A 26,534-nucleotide genomic window follows, 5' to 3' on the forward strand; every position below is an offset into this window, starting at 1 on the left:
AGAAAGTTGGGCCACAGCTAACAAAATTAACTTCAACAGGGAGAAATGTAAGGTACTGCACTTAGGGCGGAAAAATAAAATACACAGATATAGGATGAGGGACACCTGGCTGAATGAAACTACATGTGAAAGGGATCTGGGAGTCCAAGTAGACCACAAGTTGAACATGAGTCAACAGTGCAATGCGGCAGCTAACAAGGCCAATGTGATTTTAGGCTGCATCAGTAAAAGTATAGTATCTAGATCAAGGGAAGTAATAGTGCCACTCTATTCTGCTCTGGTCAGGCCCAACCTGGAATACTGTGTCCAGTTCTGGGCACCACAATTTAAAAAGGATGTTGAACAACTGGAACGTGTCGAAAGGAGGGCAACTAAAATGGTGAAAGGACTGGAAACCATGTCCTATGAGTAGCGACTTAAGGAGATGGGGATGTTTAGCCTGGAGAAGAGAAGGTTAAGAGGTGATATGATAGCCCTGTTTAAATATTTGAAGGGATGTCATATTGAGGAGGGAGCACCCAAAGCAATGGATGCAAACTACAGGAAAAGAGATTCCACCTCAACATTAGGAAGAACTTCCTGACAGTAAGGGCTATTCGACAGTGGAACAAACTCCCTTGGAGTGTAGTGGAGTCTCCTTCCTTAGAGATCTTTAAACAGAGGCTGGATGGCCATCTGTCGGGGATGCTTTGATTTAGATTTCCTGCATGGCGTGGCGTTGGACTGGATGGCCCCTGTGGTGTCTTCCAACTCTATGATTCTATGATTCTTCCAAGAAACCCCTGTGATAGGGCTGCCTTAGGTCACCATAGGGTCACCAGAAATAACTTGAACGCACACAACAGCAACAACAACTAGGATGAGTCTCTTCCTTCATACTATACCAGGTTTCTCTGGTGAAGAAATATGAATTCCTCACATTGATGCTGTAGAGATGTAGGAAATAAAGGATGGGAACTCTTACCTGCACATCATTGACATCCTGAGTGCCCACATTCCCGGGCAAGGAGTCCACACAGTCCTGGCCAAAGCCCACGGATCCTCGATAATTCACTTTTGAGGGGGGGAAAAACAATGTTACTGAGACCATTGGTAGTACCTTGTCAGCCCCAAGCTCAGAGCCTGACAGGATGTTGTTACTCTACCTAACCAGATGAATCCAATGATTCACTTGGCATATCTCCTCTACTGGGAGGATAACATATTGGCAGGAAACTCCTGATTTTGCTTCCTAAGTGAGGCTTTTGAGGCAGTTTTAGTATCCAAAGTGCCAAGATGGTTACTGACTAAAGCTGGCTCTTTAGTCCAAAGCCCAACTGATGAAGGGTGCCAATGCTAATGGTGTCATTCCTGCTCCAAATGTCACTGCTTTTGCTTCTGCTGAACACCTAGAAGGTTCTACCAAAGCAACAGGTAAGAAAATGTGGGAAAGAGGCTAACCATCCAAGCCTCAGGTCAACAGTTTTGGACTGGGTATCAGACCAATATAGGCTTTCATTGTTCCATGGGGAATACCTGTAACTCTCCAGGCTCAGCTTCCCTAACTGTGGTAGTTACTCTAGGTTATATCGAGATCTCAGAAGCCCCTTAAAATGGCTGAAAAGAGACAAACTGTTACTCACCCAACAACACAGCAAAACCCATCCGACAGAGTACTGCTGGGTATAGTGTCCAGCTGGTGGTAAACACTGAATGTGGGCCTCCTGAGAGGGACAGAAAGAATATGGAGTAATGCCAAAACGAATGGTGCAGAAATGATCTTGTGCTGTGAATGAGGGAAAGGGAGAAGGACTTACCATGCGGTGACACTACTAACGGAATCTTGCTCGTCTCTGGTACCTGAGTTGGCCGGAGTAGGATGGCTTCAAAATCAAGTCCCGCTATAAAGACAGACCATCTTTTGTAGGTCATATGATAAATGCCCAACCTGCATATTACAACCCCCATGCCCTAAATTCTTATCTAGGAACCCAGCTCAGAGGAGGTAATGGCTGAGCAAAGTCTCCCTATGTTTTCCTAACTGGGCACTCACCATACTGGGGGTTGTCTTGTTCTAGAGGGGGTTGGAATGTAAGGATATTCCAAGTGATGCCTTGAATTGGGCTGGCTTCTTCGAGACACACCCAGTTCACCTCAGCTTCTTTGCCAGCAGGAGGCAGGAAAGCCACCATCTGCAGCAACAGAAGTAATATTCAGTTGAGGTACAGTGTAACTCAGAACTACTGGGCAGGCTTCTCCATTTATGAGATCCACTAGAGGAAGAGAATCGGAATTTTTGACTACAGCATATATTTTTAAATGGCAACATGCCAGAACTTGGAAAGGGAAACAGGGACGGGCTCAGTGGAAACATGGGATGAGATAGGTCAACACTGCTAACACAGCAACAAGATTCAGTAAAGATATTTGTAGCTGACTGATAATCCCATCTCTGCTGCAGCTCTTACATCTAGGCTCTTAACCCTGAAGCCCCTGACAACTCCTAAAACCTCTATTGTCTCAGCATGGTTCTATAAAAGTCATTCCACAGAAACACCACACTTAATTTCTGCATTATGATGTTTCTCAAATCACATTTGGACTCATTAAATAATCTTAGGCAAAATTCATAGGAGAAATAATATTATTGTATCATTACTGTAGGAACCACAGAGGCCGAGAGTTTTGAGGGATTCAAAGACAGCTGTATCTGTCAAACCTCTCATGATGTGACACTTACAAGCTTGGGAGGACAGTTTGGAGTGGAGAATCTGGCCACCAGCAGATCTCGGTCAACAGTGAGCAGTGCCCAGCTTCCAAGAGGGCAACCTGCGTTAGTAAAGGAACAGAGTTTGATCACCATCTACTGTATTTAGCTAGCAGAGGAAAAGCCTGCAACTCTTCTCTTCTGACCTTGATTTGGCCATGGGAGTTCTCTGCTGAGCAGCATACCCACATGGTCTCCTGTTACTGAAGGAGGGGAACTAATTATGATGCCTTGGATATTGTTTCTGGTACTTACCCTTGGTGAGAGAACAGACACTGCCTGACAAAGTATCGATGACAATCAGCTCCTAAAGGAAAAATCGACATTGAACAGATCTACTTGTAGGATGCATCTAAACAGAAGATTCTTACCCAGCTGGTTGAACAATTTAGTGCTAAACTAGAAGCATGGGATGCTATATACATAAAATCAGGGCCAAAACTTGATAGGACTTTAAAGCAGCAATCTAGCATTGGAGTGAGCACCTATGACTCTCCAGATGTTCCTTGATTGACAGGCCTTTTACACTACTAAATCTACTCAACTAAGTGTTATTATTTCACTTTAACTGCCATGAAAACATTCTGTGGAAACCTGGAGTCTACAGTTTGTGTGTGTATAGTGGTTTGAGTGTTGAACTACAACTTTGGAGACCAGGGTTCGAATCCCTGCTCAGCAATGGAAACCAACTGGTTGACCTTGGGCAAGTCACATGCTTTCAGCCTGAGAGTAAGGCAAAGGCAAACCCCCTCTGAACAAATCTTGCCAAGAAAACCACATGATAGGTTTTCCTTAGGTTTGCTATAGATCGAAAATGACTTGAAGGCAAAGAACAACGTGTTTGTGACTTCAAACTGCATATTGAATTATGGTGACCCATAGCTTTCATAGGTTTCTTTAGGCAAGGGAGATTCAGAGTTAGTTTCCTATTGCCTTCCTCTGAAATACAGCCTATAGCACCTGGTGTTCTATAGTAGTCTCCCATCCAAGCACTAACCAGGCCTAACTCTGCTTATGGGCTCTAGTGCCTTCAGAAGTGCAGTTTAGGATGTGTCTCCATAAACTAGAAACTCCACAATTCCATAGGAGCCAGTGGAATCATAGTGCTGTAACTGTGTTGTCTAAAAGGGCCTTGAAATTCTGCATAGCTGGCTTATTTTACTCCAACCAAAAGCTCAAGGTATTCTACTGCTCATTCTTACCTGCTTACTGCGTTGAGCTGTGTCTAGCACAACCCTTTGGCTGTCTGCCGCCCAACAACGCTCAGGCAGTGCTGTGTTATAAATCCCTGTAAATTCACCTGCAAGAGATACAGCATGTTCACCTAAGCAGAGGCTACCCTTACATAACAAGAAATAGGGACTGCAATAGGAACTGGGTTATGTCACAACCACTGAAAATTCCATCCAGCTATTATGGATTGCAGCCAGGTTATTTGAATGAACAAGTGGGGACTCACTGGGGAGCCGCTCTCTCCAAACACTGTTCATGTAACATACTGTCCCATCCCCACAGACATAAAGGTGAATGCTACATCTGTATAGGTGAATGCCTATACATCTGTATAGGTGAATGCCAATGGGCAATGACATGGGAATAGGCCTTCATATGATGCAGAACACCAACAGCATGGGATTCCTGATTGCATAGTGGCCCAATCACATACAGTGATATACACGTTTCCTCCATGCAGATGTCTCTGCCCCACTGCCCTGCCAGGATCCTCTGGTGAAAACATGGGAGAGAGCCTTCTCAGTGGCTGTTCCTAGACTATGGAATCTCCTTCTGTGGGAGACTCAATTGGACCTCTCTCTGTTCTCACTGGCAGGCAAAAACCTCCCTATTTAAACTGGCCTTCAGTCTTTAACCAATTGGGATGTGCAATGGATGTGCTAGTTTGTTTTGAATATATATAAATTAATGTCTTAAAAGTAGTGTTTTAAATGGATTGTTTAATGCTTTTTAAACCTTTGTGCCTCATATTGTTTTAACTATTTAAGGTATATTATTAAGTTGTTTTGAATTCCACTTTGGGATAAAGGTAGGGTATAAATCAAATCAAATCAATTCAATCAATATCTGCACCAGACAATGGATGTTTGAAACAGGACTGCATGGTATCAGAAGGATGTGACTATTCAGAGGGGACTCACTCACTTATTATGAGAAGTCAGAGTGCCTGAATATAGAGGGGCCACAACATTCGACTTTGCTCATGTGATGTACGCAAAACTTTTGGCACATTCAAAGGCTCTACAAGCTCTCCTCAGTTTTAAGCAAGCACTTTTAAATTCTGCTGTAAACTCACCTTGGCTCTGCCGAGGCACAATATCCACAACGACAGAGGTGATTTTTGTGTACCAGTCATACTGAAAGAAAGACAAAAAGGGGTCAGAAAGCTATACAGGAGACAACCTCTGAGGCTTAAAACCTTTCTTTTTTGCCAAGCCTTCCCCCTGGAGGAATGAAGTTGAGCGCTCTTGATGCCATCAGTTCTCTGCCTTACCCTGTGAATGATTGTGTTTTATATAATTGTATTACTTGTTTTTATCTATTATTATGAGATGTTTGCAATAGTTTTATAGTCTGTAAACCATTTTGATCTATGGAAAAACAGTATACAAATAAAATTATTATTATTATTATTATTATTATTATTATTATTATTATTACTACCTCCTGCTCCAAAGTTTTTTCAGCATCCAGACAAGCCCCATGGAATGCTAAGGGTATGGTCTCTTTCAATTTATGCCATGATACTAACAGCAACCGCTCAATGCTTTGTGACCTAGTTGGGCTAAGCCATCTCATGAAATCACAGGAAGAGTCAACATGTTGCTAGGCCTCAGTGCTTTTTACGTTCTGCCTCAGTTCTCACTGTGTCTCTCATAAAATTCTGCCTTAACTACTCTGAACAGGCTATTCAGGTGGGAACTCTTAAAACTTCTTTTAGCAAAAATTCCCAATCACACACATTTCCTAATCATGTTTCCCAACTGCTCTCATCACATTGACTGAATGAAATTAATTCAGGCTTTCTCTGATTTCACATACTCAAGGTTCCCAAACCTAGAAATACCCTAGAGGCCCAGCTTAGGTGAACAACCTCAATGACTCTTCCAGATTCTATGTAGAAAGTCTGGCTTTTTCTGCATACCAGTGGTATGAGGGGGTCAAATACTCAACCTCAAAATGGCCTGTCAGTAACACAAATGATTAAAGGCTTGAAGGCAATGCTCACCATGCAGAGGCGGCTGCATTGTTGGTGCGGCCCAGATGCTTGGTTCTCCAGGTATACAATGCGACATTGGTCAGGACTCAAGCGGGGAGACCAAATGGCCTTGGTGTCAACTGACAGCAACTCTGCAAATGGGACAGGAGCCAATGATTTAAGAAACAGCAGTGTGGCAAACTAGTGGCTATAAAGTAAGTAATAGCAACAAGACTCTCACCACAACGGCCACCTGTCAGGTCCACATAGAAGAGAGCAGATCTACAAGAGAAATATCAAACAGACAAGCAAAACCCCTTAGAAGTGATGATTATATGACAGAACAGTATAAAATAATGAATTGGGGAGTAGGAGCACAGAGAAAAAATGGACACCTCTTTGTCTCAGGTGTCCCCTGGATAGAAACAGGAATAATTTGGTGTAACTAGCTCCAGCTGACCTGATATGAGCGAAGAAGTGCGAAGTGCCCACACTTACTTTGGGAATCTGTTTCATTGGTACAAAGTTGCATGGCCGTTTCCTAGTCACAGGATTACAGCAGCTTTCTACAGCCTCCCACAACCCCAGACACATTGAATTAAGCCAGCTGGTGGCTTCAAGGAGCTGCAGTCCAACACATCTGGAAGGCATCAGGTTGGGAAAGGCTGTAGTGTACCCTGCCTGTGCTTTTCCACAGGCAAGAAAGACTAAATTGACCCAAGAATATTGTTACAGTAGAATGACTTTGGAATGTTCATAATATAGATGATAAAGGCGTAAGTGGGTTCATATTGGTTCTGCTAGGAAACTCACCTGCGATTGGTACAGTGCCTCAACCCTAGATGGAAGGGTTCATGCCACCAACCTGTAAATACCACTCCTGTGTCACCTGGAGTCCAGAAGGCCTGGGGAGAGTAGAAATGTAATGCCAAGTATGAAGAGCAAATAAGTCAATGCAATTCTAAATTTCATCAACAGGGATATAATGTGCAGATGGATGAAAGCAATTCCACTTTATTCTGCTTTGGTCAGACCTCATCTAGAATTTGTTGTTGTTAACTGCCTTTGAGTCGATCTTGACTCATGGCAACCTTGTGGATGAAACATCTCCAAGACTCCCTGTCCTCCACTGCTCTACTTATGTCCTGTAAACTCATATCCCTGTTCTCCTTAATGGAGCCCATCAACCTAGCATGGGGTCTTCCTCTCTTTCTACTTCCCTCCACCTTTCCTAGCATTATTTTTTTTTCCAGTGAGTTCTCCCTTCTCATGATGTGCCCGAAGTATGACAGCCTCAGTTTTGTCATCTTGGCTTCAAGGGAGATCTCTGGCTTGATCTGCTCCAGGACTCATTCATCTGTCTTTCTGGCTTTCCATGGGATTCTCAGCACTCTTCTCCAGCACCACATCTCAAATGCATTGATTTTCTTTCTATCTGTCTTCTTCACTGTTCAGCTCTCACATCCATACATGGTAATAGGGAATACAATGTCTTGTACGATTCTCACTTTTGTGTTTAGTTGCATATCTTTGCATTTTAGAATCTTTTGTAGTTCTTTCACAGCCACTCTTCCCATTCTTCTTCTTCTTCTGATTTCCTGGCTGCAGTTCCCATTTCTATCAATGTTTGATCCCAGGTATGAGAACTGTTTTACCACTTCTATTTCTTCATTGTCTAGGTTGAATTTGTCAAGATTCTCTGTTGTCATTATTTTTGTTTTCTTTCTTTTCTTTTCTTTTCTTTATAATTTTAGAATACTGTTTCCAATTCTGGGCACCAGAATTCAAGAAGGATATTGACAAATTGGAGTGTCCAGAGAAGGGCAACCAAAATTACAAAAGATCTGGAAACCAAGCCTTATGAGGAACAACTTAGGGAGCTGGGTATGTTTAACTTGGAGAAAAGAAAACTGAGAGATGACATGATAGACATCTTTAAATATCTGAAGGGACACAATATAGAAAATAGACCAAGCTTGTTTTCTGCTGCTCCAGGGACCAGGTCAAGAACCAAATGATTCCAAGTACAAGTTGAGACTCCCTTATCTGAAATGCTTAGGACCAGAAGTGCTTTTGGAGTTTGGAATACCTGTATTTGCATATATGTAGATAATGCAATATCTTGGAAATGGGATCCAAGTCCAAACACAAAATTCATTTATGTTTCATATATACTTTATATACATAGCCTGTACAGTATTTTTTGTGCATGAAACAAAGTTTGTGTATACTGAACCATTACAAAGTAAAGGTGTCATTGTTTTAGGCACCTCTGAAAAAAGGTTTGGTTTTTGGAGTATTTCAGAATTCCAAATAAAGGAGACTCAAACTGTACAAGCTCTAAGATAGTGGGGAGGAGGGGCAATTTGAAATGGGAGCACTAGATCATGATCCAGTTGAGATATAATATGAAGACCTGAGCTAACTAAGTGGACTAGAGATGTGCATTCAATGTTTTCTCCTGAAGGGAAAATGTAATTAGATTTAAAATTCTTTTTCTGGAAAGGTTAAGTGTCCCTGGCTCTCAAGTGCTTGGCTCCTCCTCTACATGCTCACAGATTCTGCATAGTTCCTGCAATGTGAAGGGTAGTCTAAGGATGTTGGGATGCAGGGAAGATAGTGAGAGTACACTCAGATCATACATAGGCAAAAAGGCCCTGTATATAGTATGACTTAGCTGTGGCATGTGCTCTGCAGTACTCTGCACTGACCTGCCCAGGAGAGATGTGCTCTGGAACACTCTCGAGTACTGACACGTTATTGCTCTCGATATCCAAAACACACAGCACAGGTATACTCTTAGCCACCAGGGTCTCCCCCCAGTCTTCATAGAACAGAAACTGCTCCCCCTAAGAAAGAATGCAAAGAGGAAAATCATAGGGAAGAGATTCCTTGTGAAACAGGTAGCATCAGTAAAAAGATTTCTCACTTGCCTGACAGATTGCCAGGACTCAATAGGTTTCAATTCTGCATTAGTCATGACACTGAGTACCTCAAAGCAATTCCCACACAAAGAGCAGGCAAACAGGGACCTAAAAATCTCAGTCATTTCTACAGCAATTCATATTAAGAAGGCAGGTGCTACAGGTGGTTGACTCTACTTCAAAATGCACCTTTCAAGGTGCATATTTCAGCATTTGTTGTTGTTGTATGCCTTCAAATCATTTCTGACTTATGGCGACCCTAAGGTGAATCTATCATGGGTTTTCTTAGCAAGATTTGGCCACAGGACGTTTGCCACTGCCTTCCCCTGAGGTTGAGGGAGTGTGACTTGCCCAAGGTTACCCAATGGGTTTCACGGCCAAGCTGGGAATTGAACTTAGGTCTCCAGAGTCATAGTCCAACACTCAAACCATTACAACACCCTGAACCACAGAAATGTCATCTTAGAGTGACTCTTCACAGGTTGAAAAAGTGCCTATCCCACTGAGTGTGTTACCATATGTTGTAAAGACAGGAACAGAGTGGCTTGCAGCAAAAAAGACCTGCAAGTAACAGTGACAAAGTCTAGGAGACCAGAAAAGCCACTGCCACCCAAAGCTTGGAAATTAAGGCAGAGGGTGGGATTAAATTCCCCACACTGTTGAAAGCTGGCTTCAGATAGCATGCTCAAGTATTATATCAAACCAATTGGTGCCAACAGAAAAGAAATACTGGATCTTGGGGCACAAGATGAAAGCAAAACTCCATCCTACCTTAATAGCTTTGTCTCGTCGCTTGGTCAGTTCTTCTTCACTGCTCATCTCAGGAGCTTTTGGCTTAAAGAAAGACTCAGCCTTGGGGCGTTTCTTCTCTGCCACATAGAGAAGGTGAGTCTCTGAGTGTGACCAGGCTAAGCAGCCAAACTGATCTGTGGAAAGAGAAAAAGTTGACAACAGATTCAAGTACATTCCTAAGTGCCTCATCCTAAAGCCCCTGGACTACCACATCCTATTACTCATTGCTTGCTCTAGACAATTAGACAAACTTTGCCTACCACTTTTTCAATTTCAGTCTGGGACTCCTTTTATATTCTACTCTTCCTACGTTAAGCTCCAAATGATGTGCATTGCTCTATTCCTCTTCACTTTATCATCACAAGAGCAACTTTGTGAGGTAAGTTTAGCTGATAGTGAGTGATGGGTCCAAAGCCAATTAGTGAGGTTTTGCGGCTCAATGGGAATATGAACTTGGATTTTACAGGCCCCAGGACAAAACTTTGGGACTATATACCACAATGGCTCTTGAAAAAGTGGGAATCACGTGGTCCTTCAGCTATTGTTGGACTGCTACTCTCAGCTTTCCTCAGCATTGGGCAAGTTGGCTAAAGTTACTGGGGCATGCTTCCCCCACCCCTGCCATATGGGGTGGTACTTGATACCCTCTTCCCTCTTAAAAGCTTTAGCAGAACTGCAGAGAAGCCTCACCATCCTCATATACTTGGCCATGTTTTTCCAGGGCTGTCAACTCAATGCTCTTCACCTTGCGGCTCTTTTCCCAAACCTGTGGAACAGGCACATCACAGCTTAGGTTTCTGGCTCCTTTGTTCATGTACCTCACGTCTACCCTATTAGAAGTCCTCCAGTAGCATCATCAAACTCTTCCCTTTCCTCTCATAAAAAAAAACAAAAACAAAAAAAACCTCCAATGCTATACAAGTGATGAGTGCTAGGAGGCAGCCTTCTCCTGAGATGGAAGCAAAAGAAGTGTTTCAGAATACTTTTAAAGATTAAAAATGCTGCAGAACCACTATATGTTGAGCTAGGAATGAAAGAACAGACTATCTCCAGAGGTTGGGCTTTATCTGAGATGAAACAGCTACAGAAATAGGGGAAAACACCTTTGATCCGTTTATTCCAGATGTACCTCTAGGAACTGCTTTTCCTCCCCTTTGCTGTTACTAGTCTTTCGCAGTACAGCTTTCTGTGCTCCACTGGGAGAGTCCCGACTCAGAAGCCTAAACAGACAGAGTAACATGGTAAAGTTTATGGAAAAGCTGACTTTGCAAGCATTTGTTAGAACAGACAAGGTAGCAGTAAAAGGCTCTGACTATGACCATCCTTCTAGGACAGAGGTGAGGAACATGAAGACCACATGTATTCCCCTCCCTTCATTTTTCCACCAGGGTCCTCATAATGTACTGCCACTGTGGGGAGAAAAAAGTAGCAAAAAGCCATTATTTGCATTTAGGAGAGGCCCCTTTCCCTTTTTTGAGCCTGGAAAGTGCACATCTTCTTACTTTGGTTACAAGCAGATCTGCACTCCCAAGGACTTCCAAAGAGTACTAAGATGACTGTAAACAAGGAAGGAAGCTGTGTGCTTTCCCCCTGCAAAGGGGGGGAAAAAAACCTTTTTCTTTAAAAAATGCTTTCTTGCAGTGGTCATAAACAAGGCAACCTTGGGTGCAGCAGCACAAGGAAATGGGTTCAAGGCAGTGAATTCCCGTAACTCCTGGAATTCACTCATCCACCCTGGACATGATGGCAGCCCTGAGCCACTGCTTACGGGAGATGGGACCTCCTTCTCCAGACATTGGCTCATTTTGCCCTTGGGTAGCCAGAGACAAAGGCGGTGGCAGCAAGAGTTGTGAGGCATTCCTTAGCCATTCACTCATCCTACTGTCACTGAATAATCAGCCGTACTTGAAGGAAGGGAGGGCAGGAGAGAGCAGCCCTGCTGCCACCTCTGTCAGAGTAATCACTGCACTATACTCTTATAGCGCTGCTATTTCACTTTTACTGTGCTGGCTGCCTCCTGTAGCATTCTGGGGTTTGTAGTTCAGTGATGCCTAAGAACTCTCTGGCTGAGAATTCTAAATGGCCCTCCCTAAACAGCAAATCCCAGAATGCAACAGGAGGCAGCCAGAGCAGTCAAAGTGGAATAGCAGCACAGTAAAAGTGTGGTTTGGTAATCTCCATTGCTGGCTGATTGGAATCCAGGCTCCAGCAGTGGAAGCAGCAGGGAGAGGAGAGGGAGGCTGGTTTTTTGGCATGAGGCATTCTTCAGGGATAAGACTGAGGATGGTCACCAGTAGCTGTCACTGCCGCATCCCACTTTAAACCCCATTTGGGCTCGGTGGTAGTGGTGGAGGAGCAGTAGCAGCTGCCACTGTGGCCACCATTAGTGCAAAGTTTGGCTGTAAACATGGTTGCACCATCTCCCTCCCTGCATCTGCTGCTGACCTGTCATGTTAGTGTTCAGAAAGTTACAGATTTTGGAGCAATTCAGGGGGACTCAACCTGTATTATGCTAATCTATGAGGGTAATGTTCTTCTCCCGGAGCCTGCAGAAGCCTACATATAGCAAAAGGCTTAGGCGATGGCCTAATACTCATCTGGAAAATTTAAAGCAATGCAGCACGTACTTACTCTCCCTTGATTTCAGTGCAATTGCCAGAGGGGCTTGAAAACACGATAGATTGGCTGTCATGGAAGATGAGATACTGGCGGCAAAATTTCACATTTTCAGCTCTTTCCAAGTCCCGCTGAGACCACTCTGTAAATAGAGGAAAAGAAGAGAGCTTCTATTCAGCCTGGCACAATGACAACCAAGCATCCACTGCAAACACCTCTCCTCACACATACATATACACACAACCACTAGGGAAAGAAAAAAATAATCCTGTTCCATCACTATTTCCCTAGGCCATTGCAAGGCAAATCCTCAAACTCTACCTCTGAAGCACTGGTAAACAACATACAGGGAAGAGATACATTAATGGCCTTACAGGAGAAATAGCTTCATAAGACTCAAGGGATTTAACCAAGTCAACAGGATACAGGGAAAACCCCAAGGGGAACTGTCCTGCTACTGTTAAAAGGCTCACTGTCTTGTTCTTGACCCATGGTGAGAATACCAACTACCTTTAGGCCAGAGTAGCTGTGGCCATTATTTAAGACCTCACTGACCTCTTACCGTCGTGCCTGATGCTGCATTTGCCACAGAAGCTGCAGGGAACCCCTACTTCAAAACTTCCTTTTAAAACAAGGTACATGGAGAACATACAACTTTTTTCAGTCTGACTCATGTTCCTAAAGTCTCCAAGAAATGTGATTTGGCTTAAAAGGAAAACATACTGTTCTCATAGCAATCAATGTGGTGAGGTACGTACAATGCAAACCCTGATGGTTTCAGGTTATATGATGTGCCCCCTCCTCAAATTGACTATCCTTGTTTTAGTTTTTTATGCTGACAGAGGTGAAGACCAAAGCAAGATGAAGGGCAAATGTGATCCTGCCAACAATAGGCATCCTATTATAGAAAATATGAGTCCCAACAATGCAGACAAAGTTAGGGAGGGAACATACCTGTGTAAATGTTGCAGTATTTGCCACCATACTGAGTTGTCACCTCAGGCCCAATACAGGCATTTGAAAGAGATGGGAACTGACAAAGCTCACGGTACAAAGCAGTGATTTCCTCTGTATCAGTCAGTAACTGAACATTAAAAAGGGAGGAAGAACCCTCATTAATTGCAATAACCTCCAAGCGAAAGCAACATTAGTAAGTTTGCAATTACTATTTTCTTCAGAGAAGTAATTGTTTGGGGGTGAAAAACTCAAAGCAAGGAAACATTTGACATGGGCCCATCTGGGTGAGTTGCAAAAAGGAATACACAGAAGCTAATACTGTATAGAGCACTGGCTAGAAACCTAACAGGAATGGCTTTGGGCCTTGAGCAGGATAAAGAGTTGGATATAGCAGCAGCTGATGTCTCTTCCTCTCTAGCTGGTGTAATGATACATATAAAGGAAAAAGGGCAAGAAAATCAGGGAGTTCATTTTAACAAAACTTGTGGGTTTTTGCACGTGTGACCTACATTTAGTATTATATTTTACTGCTGGTTGGCAAATGCTCCCAAAACCTAGTCTCTTGATGTTTTGGAGTCCCAGCCAGTCTATAGACAATGGTTAGAGAAAGTGGGAATTATAGTTCAAGTTGCTTGTTTAAAACAGAGTAGCTGCGGTTCATTTTAATATCATATTTTATGTTCACACAGCCATTTCCTAGGCAACGGGAAATGCTCTAATTTGTTGTTAATCAAAGAGTTTTTATATTCAGAAGTGAGTATCATTGCATTCCCACTGACTCCCGAGTAAGTGTGAAAGTTAGCCATGGACAACCTGTGGCTTGCAGACTGATCTGAGTACCTCATCCTATTTTCAAAATCCCTCTGCAAGCAATAAGTTCAGGCAAAGTGAGGCCCTGAGACCAAATGCAGCCCCCTCAATGTTTTTTGTGACCCCACCCCCTTCAACTGCCCTTATTCTAACAAAGAAACAAACAAAAAAAGTGAGCTGCCTTTCCCAGAAGCTTTCAGGAGCAGCAACCCACCTTTTAAATAGCCACACCCAATTTTAACATTTTTTTTTTCAGAATAAGAAATGGATTTACAGGCACTTAAATTTTATTTGGCATATTGTTGCATTTTGGGGAATCTCAGAAAATTAACCATTGGAACCAACAAGTGCCAATATTTCAAAATACCTGCAGAAATCCCCTGCTCATTTAAACAGAGCCAAGAAAGTGGGCAAGGGACTCCTTATTTTCTTACATATTGCAATTATGTGTTTTAATTGTAAGTGCTGTTAATCAGATCTAGTAAATAGCTCTAAGACTTCTAAGCAGCTCTTAGAAACAATACAGGAACAAGATCTTCAATTCTGGGTTGCAGGCAGGAGTGAAGCCAAATTGAATTTCAGAATCTGAATGATGTTGTCTCAAATTTAGAACAATGCCTATTGCTGTATAGGAAAAAGCAAAAAGGAATCCTGTTGTAGCAAACTGTTATAGCAAAAATAGTTTAACCTGTTATACCAAAAACAGAAAGGAATCCTGTGGCATCAAACCAAAAGATTTACTGCATTTTCCTGCATTTTCATGAGCAAGGCTACATGATCGTCATCAGATGCAGCAGGGAGTGAAGACATGAACAGTGGGATAACATGTTTATGACTTACTGCATTTCATGACTCTTGAGCCCCATTTTTTGTTGTTTGCAATACATATGTGAACATGTATGCATCCATTTGCCAGCTTTAGATCCACTTCATGCAGCTAACAAAGTGGACTCTAGGCTCAAAGCTTTTAAAGATTGCTTTTATCAGACTACACCTTGCAGGAAAACACAGTGCCTATGCTGGCTGGAGGATTTTGAGACGTGTACTCCAAAATAATAACTTTTTTTCAGCTTTGCTTTGTCGTGGCATACCTTCAAGTTGACTCCAACTTATGGCACCCCTGTCACAAGGTTTTGTTCTTGGCAAGATTAAGAGGCTTTATACTGCCATCTTGAGAAAGAGAGAGTGTTACTTGCCCAGTTGATTTCTGGGCTGAGCAGGGACCAATATATTAGTTGCAAAGTAAAGATGGATGAAGGGCGGCCTGTGGGCTGCATGGAGCCCCCACAGCCCAAAAACTCAAGAAGGAGGAGGAGGGAGAAGAAAAGGAATCCAAATGCTATAATGAAAGTACAGTTGGCCCTTTTTTTCCATGGATTGAAGCATCCATGGCTTGAAAATGTTCCAACCACCAAAAAAGGTTTTTTTTAAAAAATCACTAAAGCAAATCTTGATTTTGCTGTTTTATACAAGGGGCATGCACAATTTTATTATGTCACTGTTTTTAATGGAACTTGAGCATCCATGGATTTTGGTATCCACGGAAGGTTGTGGAACCAAACCCCGCCAGATACAAAGAGCCCACTAGATTTTTAATTGTTCTTTTCTCACTCCATGGCAGAGTCTTCATTCGGTTCTCCCTTTTGGCTGTGGTGGCTTCACTCTGAAGCAACTCATCCACTTGGACACATCAGTCTCTGAAACAGTTGCTTCAGTGGGCCAAGCTCCTTCTTCCCTTTCAAGGCAATTATCAAGAGGGAGGTTACTCTGTTACAGAAGAAAGGAATTGCCCTGGGGTTGCCATCCTGAAAACTGGAAAGCTTTCCTGTATCTTTAACGGTTGTGTAGCAAAGAGAAAAGAGAATGTCAGCAGGTGCTGCTGATCATGCAACACCTGCTGAAACCCCCCCCCCCTCTACACAATCATTCAAGATACAGGATCCTGTTTCAGTTTTCACTGTGGCAACCCCAGATCATGGAATGGTCTCATAGAATTGGAAGAGACCACAAGGGCCATCCAATCCAACCCCTTCCTGCCATGCAGGAACTCCCAATCAAAGCATATCCGGCAGATGGCCATCCTGCCTCTGTTTAAAAACCTCCAAAGAAGGATAAATCCGTGCAGGAATAAAAATGTTCCCACATACCATATTTCTTGGAGAGTAGCATCAATTGATTTGAATGTTTTTATGTTAAGTTTGTATAGCCACCAAAGTACTCTACTGTTTCTGAACACTAGGTCAATGTTTTTAAAAATAAAGGACCTTTGGAGTTGTGTCATGTGGCAGGAGTAGGACTTGAAGTAGATCTGAGGTTGTGGACTCTTATCCGTGCTAAAGTTCATGCTAACATAAAACAGTCTCAAGACTCCCATCTCCCGTTCTTTTTATAATAAATAATATTAACACTGCTAAGGTATATATATTTTTGAATGGAGAAGGAATAATACCTGCTTTCTATTCGCAAGACTCCCACAGCAGGCTGATATCCTAGCGGTGAAACCTCATTTCCACTATCAAGACATGTTTAGCCTGTTGAATTTTTGCAGCTGTTGAAGGCATGAGGAGTTGTGGGACACAAAGTGTCTTTGGAGAGTGTCCAGAAGACATTACAGGAACAATGAGGATCACTGGCATCTGCTATTCTAGGGAATGTCCCTTATTTGAGGGACAGAAAGCTTGTCCCTTATAGGGTTTGGCTGCTGTTGTGTGCCTGCAAGTCATTTCTGACTTACGGTGACTCTAAGGGTTTTGCTGGCAGATTTCTTCAGAGGGGATTTGCCACAGGCTGAGAGAGTGTGACTTGCCCAAGATCACACAGTGGGTTTTTATGCTCGAGCTGGGATTTGAACTGTAGTCTCCAGGTGTAGTGGTTTGACTGTTGGGAGTACACCTCTGGAGACCAGGGTTCGAATCCCAGCTTGGCCATGAAACCTGCTGGGTGTCCTTGTGGACGTCACACTCTTTCAGCTTCTGAGGAAGGCAATGGCAAACCTCTACTGAACAAATCTTGCCAAGAAAACTCCATGGTAGGTTCGCCTTACGGATGCTGTAAGTCGGAAACTATATGAAGGCACACGACAACAACTCCGAGTTGTAGTACAACACTTTCAAGCCACTCCACCATGCTGGCTCTCCATAGGCCTGGAAAGTGTCCTTGATTATTAGGGATGTCCCACATTTGAGTTTTGCAGAGTGTTCCCTTTTATAAACAGGGAACAAGTTGTCAGGCTTCCTGTATATTGGGGCATGGGCCCTTCAGCAAAGGCAGCAATGTGCTTCTCGTTGTTAACTGCTCTCAAGTCACCCCAACTCACAGCAACCCTGTCTTTTCTAATAAGTCAGGTCATGTCAGAAATGTGTGCCTCGTGTTATATGTGAATAGGGGCAATGTTGCAGTAGTTGCAGGGGGTCTGACTTCTTCTCCTGTTCCCTTATCTGTTGGAGTTCCCCAGGGCTCTGTTCTGGGTCCCCTTCTGTTTTCTCTCTACACACTGTCCTTAGGAAAACTCATCAGCTCTTTTGGTTTTTCCTACCATCTGTATGCCGATGACACCCAGCTGTATCTTTCTGCCCCTGACTTTTCGCCAAGGCTTGAACAGCAAGTCTCATCTTGCCTTACAGCTGTCTCGCAGTGGATGCGCCATCGGCGTTTGAAGCTCAACATGTCCAAGACGGAGCTCCTTGTCTTTCCTCCTAAGCCCAACCTTCAACACTCCTTTTCTGTCTCTGTGGACAACATTTCCATTCAACCAGTCCAGCAAGCCCGCAGTCTTGGCTTTATCTTTGACTCTTCTCTGTCGTGTATCCCTCAGATCCAGACCACAGCCAAGGCTTGTAGATTCTTTTTGTACAATATTGCCAAAATCCGACCATATCTCTCCGCCTCTACTGCCAAGATCCTGGTCCATGCCCTAGTGATCTCACGACTTGATTACTGTAATGTCCTCCTGGCTGGGCTTCCTCTTTCTCACCTCCGTCCTTTAATCTCTGTCCAGCATTCAGCTGCACGCATTATCACTTCCACCCACTGCTCTGACCACATTTCTCCTGTGTTGGCATCCCTTCACTGGCTCCCTCTCCCTTTCCGCATTCAGTATAAGCTCCTGCTGTCGACATTCAAAGCCCTCCATGGACTGGCCCCTCCTTACTTATCAGACCTTCTTTCTCTTCACCTTCCCACCAGGGCCCTCCGTTCTGGTAGTCAAGGGTTCCTGTCTCAGCCCAGGATTTCCTCTGCCCCATCCCGGATTCGCCCCTTTTCACTTGCTGCCCCTCACTCCTGGAACCTTCTTCCTCCACAAGCAAGAGCCATCACTTCTTTAACCAGCTTCAAAACGGAGCTGAAAACCATCCTATTCAGAGAAGCTTTCCCAGGCATCGCATAATTGTCGCTTACTATCTGATGTTCTGTTGTTGGCTGTTTATCGATCCATTTCCTGTATTCCTATGTACTGTATATGTATTATCCTACTTGTGATTATGTATTTTCTCTGGATAATGATTAACCATCCATTATGAAGCCTTGCCCTCCCTCCAGTCCATCTGCCTTGGTCCAGACCTCGGAGGTTGAGAGGAACTGCTGGACCTCTTACCCTTTCCCTCCACCACTCCCTTCTCCTTCTGTGTCATGTCTTTTTAGATTGTAAGCCTGAGGGCAGGGAACCGTCTAACTAAAAAGATTGCATGTACAGCGCTGTGTAAATTTACAGCGCTTCATAAATAAAGGTTAATAATAATAATAATAATAATGTGTTTTCTTTACAGACAGGGTGACCGAATGTCCCAGCCAACAAGGAGGACAAGGCACCACAAAATGCAAAACTGGCAAGTAATTGCACGAATGATTATCACACGCAACTGTACAAATAAAGTGATCCCGAAAGTAAAAAGATGTGCGTTAATGCTTCTTTATGACCACTTTAGTGGCAGGTTTTGTGGGACGTCGTGTGAAAGCGTTCTGTGGAACTACACGATTTCTCTGGGATATTCACGGGACAAACTCCCGATCTCCTTCGTGTGATAAAACTCCATAGAAATCTAAACCCATGCTTTTCAGTGAGGCTCCAAATGGAGGACATGGCCAAATAAAAACCAAAGAACAGTCATAGGGCCAAAACACACTGGAGAAACAATCCGGTTTGAGGCCGCTTTAAGTGCCCTGGCTCAGGAACTTGGGGAATTTGTAGTATTGTGAGACACTGAGCCTTCTCTGTCAGAGAGCGCTCTGGTGCCACAATGAACTACAGTTCCCAGGATTCCCTAGCATTGAGCCAGGGCAGTGAATAATCCAGTCTCAAACTGGATTATTTCTGCAGTGTGTTTTGGACCATAGAGAGGTAAATTCTTGCTCCAAATGGTGGGCATTTAGGGATTCCTCCTGGGCAGGAGGCTGTAGGACGCGTCCTCTAAAAGGAGGGCTTGTGTTCTTGCAAAGGAAATCCCTGGCCAAGGTAAATACATAGGTGGAACCAAGACTTGCACATAGACAGACATTTCCAGCTTCCCCTAGTCCTGACCTCTCCAAAGAACCCCGCCCACTTCCACGCGAGGCATTGTGGGAACTAGTGCCAACACTAAAGCCCATGCAACAGCAGCAGCAGCAGCAGCAAAAGCACCAGGGGACCCTTTCTTGCAGAACCCCAGGGCACCGGAGTGAGCGCGCGCCCCGCCTGCCACCCCCGCGCATGCGCGCTCCCTTCCCCGCTCGCTCGCGCGCCTCCCTCCTCCTCCTCTCACCGAGGCTTCCATCTCGCTCGCTCTGTAGCAGCAGTCTTCCTCTTGACTCTCTCTTCTTGGGCAGGCCGGGTGGGCGTGGCAACCTCCGAGCCCGCCTCTTCCTATTGGCTCCGGAGAATGCCCATCAAAGCGGAGGCAGGAGAAGTCTGGAGGATGGGTTTGGAGGCGGGATTTCCTGTCCTCCATTTCAGGGGTTCCCAAAAAATGTCCTCTATTCTGTCTAAAAAGCACCCATTTGTATTTCTAGGAGGTCTTGAGCTCTTACTTGGCCATGTCCTCCATTATGTAGTCAGGGGGACCAGAGGTCCTCCTTTTTTCCTCCCCAGGACTCGTCCTCCATTTCAGCCTCCTGTCCAGGAGGGATTCCACAGTGTCCTCCATTTTGAGCATGACCTAGGAGCATTTATATTAAGTACATGGAAAGATCTTTTATTACCTTTGAAACTAATATACATTTAGTTGAATGCATCTGAGGAAGTAGACTGAAGTCTGAAAGCTCATGCTGCCAATTTCTTTCAGTCACTCTGAAAGGTGCTACAAGATCTCTCTACATTCTGATTCTACAGTCTATTTCTCTTATTTATATTAAGTGTTTTTTAGCTTTTATTTTGGGATGTCCTCCATTTCTCTTTTCCAGAAGATGTCCTCCATTTCAGTCTTCTGTCCAGGAGGAATTCCACAGTGTCCTCCATTTTGAGAAGGACTAAGAACCATGAATTGGTATTTCTATATGAGTGCTCTCGCCCCTCCCCTTTTTTTGGGGTCGTACCCTCCATTTTTTCTTCAGTATCCTCCATTTTACAGTGGTTGGCCTTCCTCTGCAGTCAGGACCATTGGTCACCCTGCACACAACAACAACAACAGCAAACTACAAATCCCAGGATTCTAGAGGATGGAGTCATGGCAGTTCAAAGTGCTGTCACAGTGCACTGGAGCCTCCTTCCTCAGATGCATCTAGGAAATCTCATGCTGCCAAATTCTGCCTTTCAGTTTAGTCTCAAAGGTGCTGCAAGATCCCTTTGCATGCTGCTTTAAACGTTAAACACAAACAAAGGACAGAAGAGCGCTACTACCAGGAGAAGTTGGGAGCATGAGCTTTTGGAAATGGATCTGAGGAAGGAGGTTCGAGTCTAGGAAACTCATGCCAGTAACTTCTCTCTTTCAGTAAGTGAGTCTCAAAGTTGCTGCAAGGTCCCTTGGCATACAGAGAAATTCAGGATTTCAGTTACACTTGGTAGTAGTGTTCTTCTGTTCCTTGTGTTTGTATGTAATGTTTAGGATCTTGCAGCACCTTCGAGACCAAACCGACAGGGAGAAGTTGGGAGCATGAGCGTTTGTAGATGCACCTGAGGAAGGAGATTCAAGTCTAGGAAAGCTTCTGCTCCCAATTTCTCTCTTTAAGTGAGCTCAAAGTTGCTGCAAGGTCCCTCTTTAACATATTGGAATTTAGGATTTTCACTCTGGTAGTAGTGTCCTTCTGTCCCTTGTGTTTGTTTTGTATGTGACGTTTTAACAGTAAGCAAAGGTTCTTGTAGCACCTTTGAGACTAACCGATTGCAGCAAGAAAGGGGCTGTGTGATAAAGCCCTGAGAGAGTGTGACTTGCCCAAGGCCACCCACTGGGTTTCCATGGCAGATGAAAATTTGAACCCTAATTCCCCCGCGTCTAGTCCAATGTTTTAAACCACTATGCCACTCTGGGTCTTTTTTTCTGCATTATATGGTCAAATAGGACAACCTCAATTCAGTCATCATAGCTTCTAGGGAGAGAATTCAGGCCTGATTTGCTGCAGGAAAAGAAGGATTTCTTAGCTCCTAGCTGACAGTCACTCAGTCAGTCCTCAAGCACATTGGAGGTGGAGGGGCTTGGTGTCAAGGGACTGGCCATGTCATGGAAGTAGGATTAATAGCCACTCTTAGAATTTTGTCATTGGTTAGGGCAAAAGTAACAAACAGTACTACTTTAATTAATTGGGTTACCTGTTGTCAGGGACCACCTGCTCCTATAAAAGCCTGCCCTCTGTTGAGGTCTGTCTGACACATGAAGGTCTGGTCATGATTGGGTTTTATCATGTATTATGAGGTCAAGTACCCATGAGAGCCCTTTGGAGGTGTTGATATTTTGGCCTTCTCTGTGGAAATCTACTGGAATGCTCCCTAGGCATTTAGACATTTATTGAATGTGTTGTTCAGCAGGCCTTTCCAAGCATTGTTTTCCTGTGGTGTTCTTAATTTGCTGGTTTTGGGTCACTTTTTATCGTGTGTTGTGTGCCTTCAAGTCATTTCCAACTTAAGGTAACTCTAACAGTTTCCTTTTGCTGCCCTCAGAGTCTGAGAGAGCATGACTTTCTTTAGGTACACACAGTGGTTTTTTGTGGCCAAATGGGGTTCTAAACCCTGGTCTTCCAGAGTCATAGGACGTTATCCAGACAAAGGAAAAATTGGAAGTTAATCCAATGGCAATCTGAAAGTAATCATGGGTTTACGTTTTATTGCGTGATAGACTACCACACGCAATTTCGGGCAGATGGGAAGTCAGTCCGAACGCAATCATGGGGGTTCACGTTATTGTGTGAGAGGTGATCACACGCAATTTCGGGCAATGGCAAAAACCATTTTTCGTCAGTTCAAACACAATTTAAATTCACGTAAATTCGCTGAACTAACAAGTTTCACGTGAATGGTTCTGGCCCCACTTTCTTTTCATTCAAAATTAAGAGAAATTCCTCCCGTGTGATAAACTCCATAGTCCAGTACCCAAACCACTATGCCATGCTGGCTCTGTTCTGCTACTATTTTCAAATGTTTTGCAACACGTTTTGCTATTTATTTTCACACTTAATTTTTTCAGCAGCACTGTGTATAGCCATGGATACCAAAGTGGGGTAAAAATAATTAAACTACCTCCACGATAATGGCTTCTCCAGAAGGAGTGGGTGAGATGGGAGATCAGATGAAGCATAGGGAGGGACTGGAGTTCTCCCTGTTTTGTTGTGGAGAAAGGATAACAATGAACAATTTTGTTTTTGTGCGCCTTCAAGTCATTTTTGACTTATGGCGACCCTGATGTGAACCTGTCATGGGGTTTTCTGTGGCTGGGAGTGTGTGACTCGGTTTCCATGGCTGAGCAGGGATTCAAACTCTGGCTTCTAGAGTCATAGTCCACTACGCCACACTACATTTAAGACATATCTTCAATATACTACATATATGTTCAATTTTTTAAAGTCATGTGATTTAGAACAAGGGTAGGCAACCTGCGGCCCGCGGGCCGAATGCGGCCCGGCGAGGCCTTGGGACCGCCCCCAGCCCGGTCCTGCCACCGATTGCCGCCAGGGCCTTTGGCGTCTTGCGTGAGGGGCATGGTGGGGCAATTGTCTATAGAAGCCTCAGAAACATGCATTTATCTTAACATTTTTTAAAAAAATCAGCAAATTTTTTTGCGTGTCCTCCATTTTTATTTAAAAAGTGCCCTCCATTTGAAAATGTTGTCCTACATTTGTTCCGGTTTATTTATTTATTTATTTATTTAAAAAAATATATTTAATTATTTATTTTTTGGCTTCAGCCCCCCAGTTGTCTGAGGGTCAGCAACCCGGCCCCCGGCTCAAAAGGGTTGCCTACCCCTGATTTAGAATCATAGACTCATAGAGTTAGGAGAGACTGCAAGGGCCATCCAAACCTCTGCCATGCAGGAACTCACAATCAAAGCACTCCTGACAGATGGCCATCAAGTCTGTTTAAAAACCTCCAAAGAAGGATAATCCACCATGCTGATAGAGCGTGGTTTACCGTCAAAATAGCTTTTACTGTCAGGAAGTTTCTTCTAATATTTAGGTGGAATCTCTTTTCTTTTAGTTTGAATGTATTGCTCTGGTTCCTTTTCTTTGGAGCAGCAGAAAACAGGCTTGCTCCAGCCTCGACATGACTTCCCTTCAAATATTTAATCAGGGCTATCATTTCTACATAGGCTATTTCTTTCCTACCTAATCTCTCAACCTAAATAGCTCTCTTTCTTTCTTTAGTAAATGCTGTCTTTGATTAAACACAATTTTCACTCATTTTCTGCATTGTTTCCAGGTGAGAGGGGTCTGAGCCCATTAGTCTCATAGAGGGTTTTCCCACCATTTCCCCCTGCAATTTTAATCAAGCAATTCAGATGAGCAGTTTATTCCTCCACCCCACCCCGTGTCATATTGAGGTTGGTGAGGTTGTTACTCTGCTGCTTTGAACTGAAAATGCCCCCCCCTTTCCTCCTAATGCAAATGAGAACAGGATTTTTTTTTAAATCGGTGGCTTTGGTAGTGAGGGTCTGTGAGGTGCATACTTGGCAGATTCTCTAGCCTCCAGTGTGTGACAATGAACCACTTGGATATTCAGTCACATTTGAATTCTCCAGTCCAGTGGAATAAAAGCTCAGTTGCCTTGGAGGCAGCTGTCTAGTGTGAGACTCAATCCTCAGCTTCCAGGAATAATCGAAATGGACATGCCACCCCACCCACACCTCTCGCCATGTTGACCTCACGCCAGTATCTTATCTACAGTTTTACCAGCTCCCCTCTGGAGAGAGTGCCAAGCCAATTGTTAAAGCCTCTTCCCCTCAGTGTCTGTTGCATGTGAAATGCAAATCTAAATCCCCCACCCTTAGGCTCATACTTCACCAATTAAGGGGCCATAGATTCCTTGTCACGCTACTGTCTGAACTTCTCAGCTACTATTGCATTCATCCTTTACAGTTGTCCCTGCATATTTGCTAGGGTTAGGGGAACAAGACCCCGTGAATATGGAAAAACCGCAAATAACAAAAACACTTTTTTTACCTGAGAGGACACCTCTCTAGGAATCTCTATGTCCTCCAGTGCAACTCTGTGGTCAATGTCCAACATACACTGACCATAGAATGGCACTGGAGTAGCTACAAATGGTCTTTCAGTGCAACTTTTAGTTAAAGTTGATCACAGAGTTGCACTGGAGGACCTAGACAGTCCTAGAGAGAACATATTAATGAAATCCATGAATAATCAAATCCGCAAATATCAAAGCCACAAATATGGAGGGATGACTGTACTTTAAATTCCTAAATCCATCAGTGGCCCAGTACAGATGGGCCTGAAAGCACGTCCTCGTCACATGCTAGAGTTGCCTCGGGGCGGTGCAGCCACATGCCCCTCAACCCTAGCACGTGCTAAGGGTGCCACAATGGCGGTGCCCTGTATACATGGGTGCCACTATTGTTACACAAACACCACATGGCATCCACACGGTGCTGCACGGTGCTTGTGTAACCAGTGCACCATAGTGCGCTAGTGGCGCATTTGTTACGCTGCTGCTGCAGTGTAAAAAGAACCTACTTCTCATGGTTTTTTTCCTCCACAGGAAAGCTGTGTGGTTTGGCGGCTGCAGCTTCCCTGCGGGGGGGGGGGGGGAGGCGCTGGTAGGCTACCCTTTTTGGGTGGTCTGTACCGGGCCACAGATACTTTATTGGCCAATCAAAATGTACAATATACTTGTAGCAAGCTTTCGCTTCTTCATCAGGCAAGATGTTACAAACCAAACAGGAGGAAAAAAAATGGAAATGTTAGTCAGATGTCCACATGTTGTTTCAGTCCTTAGTAAAGATGGTATACTGGGGATACCATTTTTCAGGCAGGTTCCTCATTCTTCTGGCCATGCAGCAATAGGGACATTTTCATAGTCAAGGAAATTTAAAGTCCATTTGCATCTCAACAGCAACCCCTGTTTTGCAATCCAATATGTCTCCATTCACAGGCCTCTTTGTAGGCAGAGAACGATGGATTCCTCAAGAAGTCTCCATGTTTTTGCTTCAAAAACATTTTGGTGGTGTAGAGGTAAAACATGTGAATTCAGTCCAAATTTAAGAAGAAAAAACATTGTTTTACCTTGGTTGAAGTCCAAGTCCACAGGCTACTCTTTATGTTGCAACTACAATGCACTGTCTCACAATACAGAAAACATGCCAGGGTAGCTGTGTTGGCGATTTAAATACAAACAAAAATACATCAGTGTTACCTTTATTGGTGAACTGAAATGTACAATATACCTGTTGCAAGCTTTCGAAGCTCCATGGCTTTAAATTCCTGTGAGGGCCCAAGTCAGGCACTTTGGATATCTTTCCAGATGGTGTTCAGTGGACATGGGATGGTCCCAGTTGACGTGTTGACATTTGGGAACATTATTATTATTATTATTATTATTATTATTATTGATTGCAACTCCCAAAATCCCTTAGCCAGCTGGGCCGCTGCCATTCTGGGAGCTGTAATCTGAAAAATAATGTTGTCACACTCTTGGTGGAACTGTTCAGGGCCTGAAAACTATTTCCCTCTAAAGTGAAATGTATGCCATTTTCATGGCACTTTGAAATAGTGCAGCCTTTTGGCACACAAGGGGTGCCTCATGCTGATTCTTGCCAGCCATGGCTGTGTGGGATTCAGTGTTCCTGTGCCAGTACTGAATGGGGAATAGCACATGCCGTGTGACTCCCACAGACAAGCTGTGCGCTCCCTGGTCGGCATGCAGCTCCTTGGCAATGGAAGCCCATGGGCCTCCTGGAGGAAGCCGCTTTGCTGAGGAGCAGGCAGCAGCTCCCTGCCCAGGGCACTAATGACTTCAGTCTCTGTGGGAGCAATTCCCCCATGGAGCCGGGCATCTATATTTCAGCGATCAAAAGATTTCTCCTGGCGAAGCCGAGTGGGAAGCTAGCCCCATGGCAGTGTGACT

The 26,534-nt window shown here is 44.0% G+C and overlaps 1 protein-coding gene across 1 annotated transcript; it reads right to left on the reverse strand.

The window, feature by feature from the left end:
- Positions 1–791: 791 nt before the first annotated feature.
- On the reverse strand, positions 792–19,869 carry APEH (acylaminoacyl-peptide hydrolase). Its single transcript, XM_042449207.1, has 18 exons — positions 19,795–19,869; positions 13,244–13,373; positions 12,305–12,431; positions 10,803–10,893; positions 10,364–10,439; positions 9,653–9,807; positions 8,669–8,806; positions 6,771–6,862; positions 6,199–6,239; positions 5,988–6,109; positions 5,055–5,115; positions 3,949–4,046; positions 3,002–3,053; positions 2,720–2,808; positions 2,033–2,171; positions 1,797–1,880; positions 1,623–1,703; positions 792–1,053 (listed from the first exon to the last, which is right to left on the reverse strand). Exons 1-18 carry the CDS (start codon positions 19,804–19,806, stop codon positions 815–817), a joined length of 1,827 nt encoding a protein of 608 aa, XP_042305141.1. The 5' UTR covers positions 19,807–19,869; the 3' UTR covers positions 792–814.
- Positions 19,870–26,534: the final 6,665 nt, after the last annotated feature.

Source organism: Sceloporus undulatus, chromosome 2 (genome assembly GCF_019175285.1).
Source record: "Sceloporus undulatus isolate JIND9_A2432 ecotype Alabama chromosome 2, SceUnd_v1.1, whole genome shotgun sequence".
Lineage (NCBI taxonomy): Eukaryota > Metazoa > Chordata > Lepidosauria > Squamata > Phrynosomatidae > Sceloporus > Sceloporus undulatus.